General features: G+C 46.1%; 1 protein-coding gene across 4 annotated transcripts in view; it reads left to right on the forward strand.

Annotated features, from left to right (window-relative positions):
* Positions 1-13,346, forward strand: part of TMEM181 (transmembrane protein 181) — a 96,924-nt gene that overhangs the window by 55,904 nt on the left and 27,674 nt on the right. For all 4 annotated transcript variants that reach the window (XM_054491538.1, XM_063666781.1, XM_054491541.2 and 1 more), the window contains exons 7-8: positions 10,923-11,003; positions 12,763-12,862. In XM_054491538.1, coding sequence (XP_054347513.1) covers positions 10,923-11,003; positions 12,763-12,862 — 181 coding nt within the window. The remainder of the gene's footprint in view (positions 1-10,922; positions 11,004-12,762; positions 12,863-13,346) is intronic.

Raw genomic sequence — 13,346 nt, forward strand, 5'->3', positions numbered from 1 at the left:
TCGGCCTCCGAAAGTGCTGGGATTACATGCGTGAGCCACTGCGCCAGGCCATGGTTTTGCTTTTTCCAGAATGTCATCTAGTTGGAATCACATAGTATGTAATTTTTTCAGATTGACTTGTTTCACTAAGTTATATGCATTTTAAGTTTTTTCTATGGCTTGATTGCTCATTTCTTTTTGTCATGGAGTAGTATTTCATTGTCTGGATGTACTGCAGCTTGTTTGTCCATTGGCTGAAGGACAACATCTTGGTTGTTTTTAAATTTTGACAATTATGAACATAGCTACTATAAACATCTGTATACAGGTTTTTGTGTGGACATAAGTTCTCAACTTCTTTTTTGTTGTTGTTCTTTTGAAATGGAGTTTCATTCTTGTTGCCCAGGCTAGAGTGCAATGGCACAATCTCAGCTCACTGCAACCTCTGCCTCCTGGGTTCAAGCGATTCTCCTGCCTCAGCCTCTTGAGTATCTGGGATTACAGATGCCCATCACCATGCCCGGATACTTTTTGTATTTTTAGTAGAGACGAGGTTTCACCATGTTGGCCAGGCTGGTCTCAAACTCCTGACCTCAGGTGATGCAGCCTCCCAAAGTGCTGGGATTACAGGCATGAGCCGCCATGCCTGGCCCCTACGTTTTCAACTTCTTTGGGTAAATATCAAAAAGCAAAAACAATTTCTTTGGCTATTTGTTATATGCCTTTTCTTAGAGAGTGAAAGCCATGGGACGCGTTGCATTTTTCTCCTGGTACTGGCTGTCAGATACTTCAGAAATCAGTTTTTTGCTGAATTGTACTAATTACTAACATCCTGGTATAGATTTCTGGTATAATTATCTGCATTCTTTCTTCACTATTTTGCCTTTTAAAACACTTTAAAAATTATTTCTGTCTAATCTGGCTTTTTATTATAAGCTGCCTTCATTTCTTTTTGGAAGTAAACAAGCTATAATGAATAGATAGACACTAATGGTATTTTAGTGGTGTTACTACACACCCACCAGAATGGCAGAAATAAGACAGAATATGCCGAAGCTGGCAAGGATATGGGGCAGGCGGAGCCCTTGCCCCCTGCTGGGGAGCATGTAAATTGATACAGCAGTAATGCATACTTATATTGACCAAAAGACATGCATTTAGATATTCACAGCAGCACAATTCTTAATAGCCAAACTGTAAACTGTATACTAGCAGCAAAATGAGTACATAAATTCTGCTATATTCATATAATGGAATACTATACAGCAAGGAGAATGAACTTTCATAGCTTCATGTAATGTCATGGAGGACTTTCTAAAGCATAATGTTGAATGAAATAAGCCAAATACGAAACAGTACAGAGTGTACGATTCCATTTACATAAATTACAAAAACAGGCAAAATGAACCTGTGCTGTTGAATCAGGGTTAGTGTTCCTCTGGGATAGGTTAGTGGCTGGAAGGGATCATCAAGTGGGGGGCTTCTGGGGTGCTGGCAATGTTCTGTGTCTTGGTCAGAGTACCGTTTACACAGGTGTGTTCAATTTGTGACGTTCATTGAACTGTAATTTAGGATACCTGTCCAATTCTTTCTTTTTTTTTTTTTTTTTTTTTTTTTGAGATGGAGTCTTGCTCTGTCACCCCAGTTGGAGTGCAGTGGCGCAGCCTCGGCTCACTGCAAGCTCCGCCTCCTGGGTTTGTGCCATCCTCCTGCCTCAGCCTCCCGAGTAGCTGGGACTACAGGTGCCCGCCACCATGCCCGGCTAATTTTTTGTATTTTTGTAGAGACGGGGTTTCACTGTGTTAGCCAGGATGGTCTTGATCTCCTGACCTCGTGATCCGCCCGCCTAGTCTCCCAAAGTGCTGGGATTACCGGTGTGAGCCACTGCGCCCTGCCCAATACCTGTCCAATTCTTTATGCATGTTACCTTCAGTAGGAACTTAACGGTATACAGTGCGCCTGACAAATTGGAGCTGCCGCCTGTGCGGCCACACGTTTCTTGAGACAACTCTTGCTTCTTCAGCAGTACCGTGTGTGGCTGGCTATACTGACACAATTAACCTTTGAGGGTTTCTGTTGTTTTTGTTTGGCCTTTCCTTGGGAAATCTTAGTTCTGAGTTCTGCGTTCCTGGAGTCTGGGCTCCATTTTACCGAGCCTGGTGGTGCCCTTGGCTCTCATAAAAGAGCACCAGAATCACACGGACACCTTCCCCTGGTGCCACTGTCTGTTTCACTAACCAGCTCTTCTTCCTTGTTGATGACAATCAAATTCAGGGTAAAAATGACCCTGATTGCTTCCTGTATTAGTCTGTTTTCGTGCTGCTGACAAAGACACACCCAAGACTGGGAAGAAAAAGGGGTTTAATTGGACGTAGAGTTCCACAGGGCTGGGGAGGTCTCAGAATCATGGTGGGAGGCGAAAGACTCTTTTTACATGGCAGCAGCAAGAGAAAATGAGGAAGAAGCAAAAGTGGAAACCCTGATAAACCCGTCAGATCTCATGAGACTTATTCACTATCAAGAGAATAGCACGGGAAAGGCTGGCCCCCATGATTTGATGACCTTCCCCGGGTCCCTCCCACAACACATGGGAATTCTGGGAGATAGAATTCAAGTTGAGATTTGGGTGGGGGCACAGCTAAACCGTATCACTTCCCTAATGTACTGAGAGAAAATTGTCACCCTGCACCCAGCGTGTTCAGATGAGGCTCTGTTTTCAGTGGAAGGTGTCTGTGCTGAGCAGATTGTCTAGATGGTCGATGGCCCCTTCCTGCCTGAGCCTGTCGTGTGGGCTGTGTCTTCCATCTGGCACTGTTGTTGATGTCGTCTCCCTTTAACTCAAGAAGCTGATTTCTCTCCTTTTGTTGTCAACCCCATTTTCCATGAACATTTGGTTCATTCGTTTCTACTTAAATGTTTATCTTTTAAGTAGATAGAATGGTGTCTTAGTCTATGCTGCTGTAACTACACCACACACTGGGTAATTTATAAATAATAGAGATTTATTGCTTACAGTTTTGGAGGGTGGGAAAGTCCAAGATCCAGGCACTGGCAGGTTTGGTGTCTGGTGAGGGCTATTCTCTGCTTCTAAGATGGTACATTGTTGCTGCATCCTCTGGAAAGGACACATTCTGTGCCTTCAGTGGAAGGGATAGAAGGACAAAGGGGGCCTCAGCTAGCCCCCCCTTTTTTGAGACAGGGTTTTGCTCTGTCACTCAATCTAGAGTGCAGTGGCACAATCACATCTCGGTGCAATATCAGCCTCCCAGTCTCAAGCGATCCTTTCACCTCAGTCTCCTGAGTAGCTGGAACCAGACAGGCACACACCACCATGCCTGGCTTGGATTTTTTTAATGTTTTATTTTCTAGAGATGGGGTTTCACTGTGTTGCCCAGGCTCAAACTCCTGGGTTCAAGCAATCCTCCCACCTTGGCTTCCCAAAATATTGGGATTACAGGTGTGAGCCAGTGCCCCGTGCCCCTCTAGCCCTTTTACAAGGTGCAAATCCATTCATGGGGGCAGAATCCTTAGGACTTAATCACTTTCCCAAATTCTCCACCTCACAATACCACCATAATGGGGGCTAAGTTTAAACATGAATTTTGGAGGGGACAGATTCCACCTGTAGCAAGTGGTGATCCTTCTCTGTATCCCTCTTGTATCAGCTCTTACTCTTTGGAATATGTCGTGCCCACACCCGTTGCCATGTTCAGGCCATGAGACCACTCACTAGGTCTCACTGGCACTTGTGGGATGATGCTTACCTCTTGTGTTTTTTAAAAGTGGTTTCATCGGCCATGCTCTGCATATGCAGTGACCTTTGACACCACAAAAATCACTTGTACTCACTTTCCTGTTCTTTTCTCCTGAGATTTTGCAGGCACCTTCTCTGGGCACGTCACATGCGTCATCCTCAGTACCCTGGGTCCTTTTGGTTACTCTGGGCATTTTTTCCTCCTATTAAGTGTTTTTCTGGCTGAGTTTTGATTGACACTCTGTGGCCAGCTGTTCACGTCTCATTTCCTCCATTTTCTTCTAAGCCATGACCTTTGACTGGGGAGTGAGATGAAAACAGCAACTCACATCCCGAGTCCTTCAGGCTCCTACCTGAGGCTGCCCTGCAGTTTCCCAGGGAAACTGAGAGGAGTGCGCCTGGCCATACTTTACTGAGTGTCGCCCGGCTTCTGAGACCTGTGCTTGCTACATCGTTGTCATTTCCAACCCCCCAGTATTCCTGGACAGTGCGTTTCATGTTTTTTTATTTTTTAATTTTAATTTTAATTTTATTTATTTATTTATTTTGAGATGGAGTCTTGCTCTGTTGCGCAGGCTGGAGTGCAGTGGCACAATCTCGGCTCACTGCAAGCTCCGCTTCCTGGGTTCAGGCCATTCTCCTGCCTCAGCTTTCCGAGTAGCTGGGACTACAGGCACCCGCCACCACGCCCGGCTAATTTTTTGTATTTTTAGTAGAGACGGGATTTCACTGTGGTCTCGATCTCCTGACCTCGTGATCCGCCTGCCTCGGCCTCCCAAAGTGCTGGGATTACAGGCGTGAGCCACCGCACCCAGCCATTTCATGTTGTTTTTAAACATGGGGACCCAGGCTGTGAATCTGAAGCTGGGCCTCCAGTCCAGGCGCTTTGCTTGGTGCTGCACAGGTCGCTGTGACACGTCCCTCCCACCGTCTGTTTCTGTGGTTGTCCATTCAGAGGACTCTGAGGATGTGAGCAAACATTTGTTCCGTGCCAAAGAGCCAGTCAGCTCCTGGAGGCCTTTTACTGGTCATATTTTTGTTAAAGTCACTTACTTCGTGCTGCATGGGAATTGACATCACCTGTGCTTGCGCAGAGGACAAGGTTGTGCTCAGCAGATGTGGATGGATGGATGGGCGCATGGGAGATTTAATCAGGGAGGAGTGGCCCAGGGTATGGTGTGGGCACTTGTTCCAAAGGTAACTTCGTGGTGTCACAGGGCAAGCCCCGGCTCTGAAAGGACAGAGACAACAGCTTTGTAATGCCAAAGGGACCTTGACGCAAAAGCTTGAGTGCTGAGTGACAGTGCTTCAGATTTCAAAGGGAATGTCTAAGCCGGAGTATTTTCTGGGAACTGTACTCTTTATTTCATTTTACTTATTTTACATTTTAATTTCAAAAATGTATTTTGGGGTTTAAAAATAAACACAGAACAAACAAAACCCCCAAACCCAGTTCCCTAGAGTTGGGTCCACACAGTAGACCTGGCAGTGCCCATGGGATGGGATGGGACGGGACGGGACGATCTCTGCTTGTGGACGCCTGTGCGGCACTGGCTGGGCTTGCTCCTGTGGACCTTCTGGCCCCAGCTCACGGGATCCAGCGCGCCTGGAGGCCGCTGTGTGTCATGGACGGGCCAGGGCCCTACTCTCGGGGCTTCCTGCAGCTTGCTTGGGAAAACTCAGCCTTTCAGGCCCTTGGCACAAACGCATGTCAGATTGAGCTGTCAGCTGGGCTGGCCCAGGAGGAGCACGCAGGTGATTCTGCTTGGCTGCTGCTGACAGGGGCGGCCTCCCAGAGAGTCAGAATATGTGGAAATGGCTTTTCCTGGAACCAGGAGGATGGGGACGCATAATAGGAGGAAGGAAGCCCGGATGGAGTGTGATGAAGGTGCTCAGTGCCTCCTGCAGGCCACATAGCAGGTTTGGTGTGCAGAGTCTCATTTGAAAGCTGGACTAAAGCGTGCCCTCAGCTCACATTTTAGAACTAAAATGCATGTTTTGGATTAGCTACATTTATTGAATAAAGCATTGTTTTCTAGTGTTAATTTTTTGTTTTTGAGACGGAGTTTTGCTCTTGTTGCCCAGGCTGGAATGCAGTGCAATCTCGGCTCACTGCAACCACTGCCTCCTGGGTTCAAGTGATTCTACTGCTTCAGGAGTAGCTGGGATTACAGACATGCGCCACCACGTCTCTGTTTTTAGTAGAGACGGGGTTTCTCCATGTTGGTCAGGCTGGTCTCGAACTCCTGACCTCAGGTGATCCACCCGCATCGGCCTCCCAAATTGCTGGGATTATAGGCGTGAGCCACCGTGCCTGGCCTAGTGTTAATTTTTTTTTTTTTGGAAATGGAGTCTTGCTCTGTCACCCAGGCTAGAGTGCAGTGGTGCAATCTTGGCTCACTGCAACCTCCACCTCCTGGGTTCAAGCACTTCTCCCTGCCTCAGCCTCCCAAGTAGCTGGGATTACAGGCATGCACCACCACGCCTGGCTAATTTTTGTATTTTTAGTAGAGATGGGGTTTTGCGATGTTGCCCAGGCTTGTCTCAAATTTCTGACGTCAGTTAATCTGCCACCCCTCAGCCTTCCAAAGTGCTGGGATTACAGGTGTGAGCCACCGTACCCGGCCCTAGTGCTAATTTTTAATGAGAGTGAGTTGATTATTTTCTGTTGCTCTAACAGACTCTTAAGCTAGAATCCACCTCCTCCAGGGGAGTCTGAGATTATTTTCTTTCTTAAGAGTTACGGTTCCTTGAGAGTAAAAACAACCACCCAGCCTTTCAGACCTATTAATTCAGACATATTTTGTGTTTTTTTTCTGATGGTAGCAATTCTTTTTTCTCTTTTTGACTGTGCCTTGGAGTATGTTGTTTGACTAAGACGTAGTAAACGTTTTTAATCTGAATATTATGTTTATATCAACACTCCCCCCAAATGCTCGTCACTACTTTGATCATTCTATAAATGATATTGTTATAAAATTTAAATGCTGTAGCAATAATCATAATAGTTATGTGATGTTTTGGGTTTATAGTGGTAACTATTGTTTACTGAACCTTTGCTGTTTGCTGGGCATTGTGCTTAGCTTTTAATATGCATCATCTCATTAAAATGCTATGATAGGCCAGGCGTGGTAGCTCACGCCTGTAATCCCAGCACTTTGAGAGGCCGAGGCAGGCAGATCACCTGAGATCAGGAGTTCGGGACCAGCCTGACCAACATAGTGAAACTTTGTCTCTGCTAAAAATCAGAATTAGCCGGGCATGGTGGCACATGCCTGTAATCCCAGCTACTCAGGAGGCTGAAGCAGGAGAATCGCTTGAACCCAGGAGAGGGCCAGGTGCAATGGCTCACACCTGTAATCCCAGCACTTTGGGAGGCTGAGGCGGGTGGATCACAAGGTCAGGAGTTCGAGACCAGCCTGGCCAATGTGATGAAGCCCCATCTCGACTAAAAATACAAAAATTAGCTGAGAGTGGTGGCGCGCACCTGTAGTCCCAGCTGCTTGGGAGACTGAGGCAGGAGAATCGCTTGAACCTGGGAGACGGAGGTTGCAGTGAGCCGAGATCCCGCCACTGCAGCCCAGCCTGGGCAACAGAGCAATACTGTCTCAGGGAAAAAAAAAAAAAAAAAAAAAAACAAGGCTAAAAGGATACAATAATTATGTGAAGTAGGTTACTAGCATCCCCATTTTATGGAGGAAAATCTGAGGTTTTGTGAGATTAAGTCATTTGCCCAACTACTAATGGGAAGAACTGGAATTTGAACTTGAATCACTGTAATCTCCACTTGCCCATTACCATCTATTGTTAGTGGTTGGTTTTTGTTTGGCAGCTTTATTGAGGTATAGTTGACACACAGTGAAACCTGGGAAACCATTCCCACAATCAAGATCATAAGCATCCCCTCACCAGCCATCACCCCTAAACATCTTCTTGTGCCCCTTCCTCCTGTCCTTTCCCATCCCTGGGAAGTCACTGATCTGTTTTCACAACACACTTACTTGCATTTTTTTTTAGAATTTTATGTAACTGGAATTATACAATATGTAGTTCTCCAATGTTTGAATTGTTTCATGTAGCATAATTATTTTGAGCTTGATCGATGAGTGTGTCCATAGTGATATTCTAGTATAAATGTAACAAAAATTGTTTCTTCATTCACCTGTTGATGGACATTTGAATTGCTTCCAGTTTGGGGCTGTTACAGAGAAAGCAGCAATGAACATCTGTGTATAAATCTTTGTGTGGACATACGCTTTCATTTCTCTTGGATAAATGCTAGAAATGGAATGCTTGGGCCGTGTGGTTAAGAAACTCACAAACTGTTTTGCAGAGTGGTTGTGTTATTTTATGTTACACCAGTAGCGTGTGAGGGTTTCAGTTAGTTCATATTCCATCAATGCTCGGTAGGTCAGTCTTTTGAATTTTGGCTGTTCTAGTAGGTGTATTAATGGTATTTAATGGTTTTACATTGCAGTTTTAATTTATGTACTTTTTTTTTTTTTTTTTTGAGGTGGGACCTTGCTCTGTCGCCTAGGCTAGAGTGCAGTGATATGATCATGGCTCACTGACCCTGGGCTCAAGAGATCCTCCTGACTCCGCCTCCTGAGTAGCTGTGACTACAGGCGCGCGCCACCATGCTGGCTAATTTTTTTATTTTTTATTTTTGTAGAGACAGGATCTTGCTCTGTTGACCAGGCTCGTCTCAAACTCCTGGCCTCAAACTAGCCTCCTACCTCAGCCTCCCACCTCAGCCTCCCAAAGTGTTGCGATTACAGGCGTGAGCCACTGCACCTGGCCTAATTTACAATTTTGAAAATGTTGGTCACCGTCTTCTGGCTTGCATTTTTCTGACAAGAAATCTGATGTCCACCTTATCTTTGTCCTTATCTTTGTCTTCTGTAATAATGTTCTTCCCTCTCCCTACCCCCTTTTAAGATTTTTCTCTCATGGTGCTTCTTGTACTTTTCCTCGTTTCTTGTGCTTGGGGTCCATTGAGCTTCTTGGATTTGTGAGTTGATAGTTTTCATCAAATCGGAAACATTTTGGCCATTATCTCTTCAAATACTTTTTTTGTCCTTCTGGTCCCCTGACCTCCCAAATTCAGGGACGCCAAATTAGGCCAGTGGTCTCCAACCTTTTTGTCATCAGGGACTGGTTTCGTGGAAGACAATTTTTCCATGGACCAGGGTTGGTTGGGGGTGATTTTGGGACAACTCAAGTGCATTTCATTTATCGTTAGATTCTCATAAGGAGCACGCAGCCTAGATCCCTCGCCTGCACAGTTCACAGCAGGTTCGTGCTTCTATAAGAATCTAAAGCCCTGGCCAATCTGACAGGTGGAGCTCAGGCGGTAATGCTCGCTGGCCCACTGCTCACCTGCTGCTGTATGGCCCGGTTGCTGACAGGCCACGTGGCCAGTATTGGTCTGTGGCCTGGGAGCTGGGGACCCCTGTATTAGGCCACTTGAAGTTGTCCAAAGCTTCCCGATGCTCTGTTGATTTTTTTCAGTTTTTTTTTTTTTTAGTTTTATTTTAGATAACTTCTATTGCTGTGCCTTCACATTTACCAATCTCTGTCGTGTCTAATCTGCTGGTCATCTTCCAAGTCTTTATTTAACACAAAAATCTTTCATCTAGCTGCTTTATTTCCTTATCTGCTAATTTTGTCATCTGATTTCTGGGCCAGTTTTGATTGGTTGTTTTTTTCCTCATATGGTTTGTATTTTCCTGCTTTTTGGTGTGTCTGGTACTTTTGGTTCAATGCCAGACGTTGTTGATTGCTAGGTTTTATATCTTATAAATATTCCTGATCTTTGTTCTGGGACATTGTTAATTTCCTTGGAAATGGTTTGATCTTTTCTGGCCTTGCTTTCCAACATTGCTAGGTGGGGCCAAAGCAGCATGAAGTCTGAGGCTAATTTTTTCCTAACACTGAGGCAAAAGCATTCAGCATATGCTACCCAATGCCCTTTGTTGGTGAGTTTCTTCTCTGTCTTGTGGAAACAGGCAACATGACTGGCTCTGGGTGCCAGGCACTGGCTTTTTGGGAGGTTCGTTCTCTCTCTGTACAGCTCTCCTTTCCAGCACTCTGTCCTGTGGATTCGGGCCAGCCCTGTCTCCCTGGACTCCCAGCCGTGGCTCTGCCTGGGTTCCCCTCCATGATGTGGGGCCGCCAGGGGCACCCCTTGTTGTTTCCTATCAGTCAGAGGTTACTACCCTTCATTGCTTCCTCAGGTCCAGTGTCTTAAATCATCCTTGTGCATGCGTGTGTGTGTGTGTGTGTGTGATGTTTTAGGTAAATCTGTAACTGTATTTGTACTGAAGTGGATTTTTTTAATTGCTCAGATGACTTTAATTCAATGTATCAGAATGATGGGGCTCACTGGCCCTGTGAGCACAGTGTTCTGGGGTCTGGTTATGGACCTGGCTCGTGCTTAGGTTGGCGGTGGCTGGCCTCTGCCCTGCTGAAAGCAGCAGTGCCCCTGTCCTCGGCTCCATCAGTGCACACTTGGCACATGTGGGACTGTCCGGTCAGCATGAGAATGGACTCCTTCAACTGCAGCTCACTCTTCTGCTTTCACATTCATACTTAAAGGTTTTACTTAAACTTTGTTACAACATTCTAGTCACACCTTTACATCTTTTAAAACTTTCTTTTGATGGAAAGTATGACTATTTGTAATAAAGAGATTGACAGGGTTGATTTTTGATGTGAGATTTAAGATCCAAATGCTCTTATGATTATAAAATAATTTGTCAGATTTATCATCCATATAACACCATTTGAAATTATTTTTTGCTCTTGGTAACTAAGATTTTTTACGTGTTTGTCCTTTGATAAAAAAGTAAACTGTACTAAATGTTAAAATCTTGGAACATATAGGATGTTCCAAAATTTTAACCTGCATGGTGGCAGGCACTTGTAATCCCAGCTACTCAGGAGGCTGAGGCAGGATGAAGTGCTTGAACCTGGGAGGCAGAGGTCGCAGTGAGTGAAGATTGCGCCACTTCACTCCGGCCTGGGCCACGAAGCGAGACTCCATCTCGGGAAAAAAAAAAAAAGTGTGTGTATGTGTGTGTGTGTGTATGTAGTCTCATATCTAGAGATAACTATTAGTAATCTGGTGTATTTTCTCTTAGATGCATATATATTTTTTTCAAATTGTTTTCTCCACTTTCTATTTTAGTGGAAGACTTATAACCCTGCCTTCTCCCGGTTGGAAATCTGGTTCCGGTTTTTCTTTGTGGTGCTCACCTTCATCGTCACTGTGAGTACCATTCGCCTGATGGACTGTGGCAGAACCCAGCCAGGAAGAAGCTGATTTATGCAGTTAGGATCTTCGGTGCAAGCCACATGGAGATTGATCTGAACTCAGATGCTCCATCCAGTGGGCTGTGCTGATATTACAACTCTGTGTGTCTGCCGAGATGCTGCCGTGCAAGAAAGAATGATGTGGTATCATGTATTCAGGATTTCTGTAGAGTGCACGTCCCCGACTTTTAAGTAAATGTTCATCATGTGCGGTGAAAAGTGCCATTTCACCTGTGTGGAAGGAAGCCTGCCTTACTTGAATGAGCTTCTCTGAGTGCAGATGCAGCATGCTTTTGGGTTTTTATATTTTATATTTTTATAGTTGTACCAGTCCTTTGCGTTTTTGGACATTTTCAGGAATAAGGCCAAAGAGAGTGTTTTGGAAATGCAGGCATTGGGCTCGTTTGGGATCTGACGTTTGTGTCCACAAGCCCACATGACTTTCGGGGAAATGCTTACCCTGAGAAGCCCAAGGGAGCACCCCCAGAGCCCCAGTCTGCGAAGATAAGAATTGGTAAATTGGAGGAAGGGAAAGTGTGCTTCATTTAGTGATCTGTTGCCGCCTGAAGCGTGGTGTTCTGCCTTCATCAGCTGCTTGTCCTTGTGCAGGATGGTGGGGAGGTGACATTTAGGAAATGTGTCCACCCAGGAACACTTGGTATTTTTCAGAGTAACTGCATGGAAGGACACAGGCGCATGCACATGTGAGGGGATGCTCTGCTGGAGCGAAGGGCATGAGTGCTAGAGCCACAGGGAGCTGGAGGGAAGGGCGTGGGTGCTAGAGCCACAGGGAGCTGCAGGTTGTGATGCTTAGGCCCAGCCCAGGGCCTCCGGGATCCCAGGGCTCCCCCAGTGAGCTTCATAAATGAAAGCAGAAAGCTGGTATTTGTGTCTGGGCAGCCAGAAACCCTTGCTTCTTCGCAAAGGCTCTCTGATGCCCTGAGATTCTCCTGCCACACTCTGGAGCCCAAAGAGCTATTTATTACTCAGGGCCCTAAGTATGTTCTTAAAAAGAGGGAAGATGGTCCCTAGGCAAGGAGACCCAATTGCCTAGAAAACTATTGGCTTATATCAGATTATATGAAAACAATCAACAACAAAACCCTTGCCTAAAAATTATGTTATTTAATGTTTTAAAGCAGTTTAAAGAAACTTCTTCCACGGGCCTAACACACTTTCTTCAGGGAGGTGTTTGAAAAGAAACACATCCTCTGACCTTTGTTACAAGACTCCTACATTCTCTTGGCTTTTCATGGGTGAGCCCTGGCACCATCTTGGAAGCTGCTGCCATCTGTGGCAGTTACACTGCCGGGAACATAAGGCTCCTGTCACACCCACGGATGTGGCCTGTGTCCTGGGTGGGTCCATCTGAGTGCTGGCTCTCTGGAGCAGGCCCAGTGGAAGTGGGCCTTGTTTTCCTCCCCGGTGGAGGTGAGAGGGCGGGTCCTCTTTCCTTTTGCAGGGATTACGTTCCTCCTCCTCTTCTGCTCCTATGAGGAGAGCTCGGAACCTGTCTTAGCTGTGGCTTCTCTGCAGAAAGCAACAACGTTGTCTTGGTTGTCACTGATGGCCTCCAGGACACAGTAGGCAGTTCAGCCAGGGCTTAAGGCAGTGGCTCTTAGTGGGGCACCTAGACCATTGATTAGAGAAGACAACCTGGTATGCAGGCAAGGTGTGAGTAAAGGCAGTAACCGGAGGCCTGATTTGGTTTGCAGTGCCTGTTTGCGCATTCCCTCCGGAAATTTTCCATGAGAGACTGGGGCATCGAGCAGAAGTGGATGTCTGTTCTCCTGCCTCTGCTGCTACTTTACAATGGTGGGTAGTTCCATTTTTACTTAGGAACTTTCCCCTTTAAAATGTAAAGCTGGAGGCCGGGTGCAGGGTTGTGCCTGTCATCCCAGCACTTTGAGAGGCTGGGGTAGGAGGATTGCTTGAAGCCAGGAGTTTAACACCAGCCTAGGTAACATAGCAAGACTCTACAAAAAATAAAATTAGCTGGGCATGGTGGTGCATGCCTGTGGTCCCAACTACTTGGGAGGCCGAGGTGGGAGGATTGCTTGAGCCCAGGAGTCTGAGGCTGCAGTGAGTCATGATGACACCACTTCACTCCAGCCTGGATAACAGAACAAGACCCTGTCTCTTAAAACAAAACAAAAGTAAAGCTGGACGCCATCTTGGAGATGGCCTAGGTCCAGAAGAGCCCGTAGGGAGCCCCAGAAGGAACATGTAGCCATGTGCTCCCTGGCACCCCAGGAGCCATGTTCCACTGAGCTGGGGCAGATGCCTGGCTCTCTAACAA

This window comes from Pongo pygmaeus, chromosome 5 (genome assembly GCF_028885625.2).
Source record: "Pongo pygmaeus isolate AG05252 chromosome 5, NHGRI_mPonPyg2-v2.0_pri, whole genome shotgun sequence".
Taxonomy (NCBI): domain Eukaryota; kingdom Metazoa; phylum Chordata; class Mammalia; order Primates; family Hominidae; genus Pongo; species Pongo pygmaeus.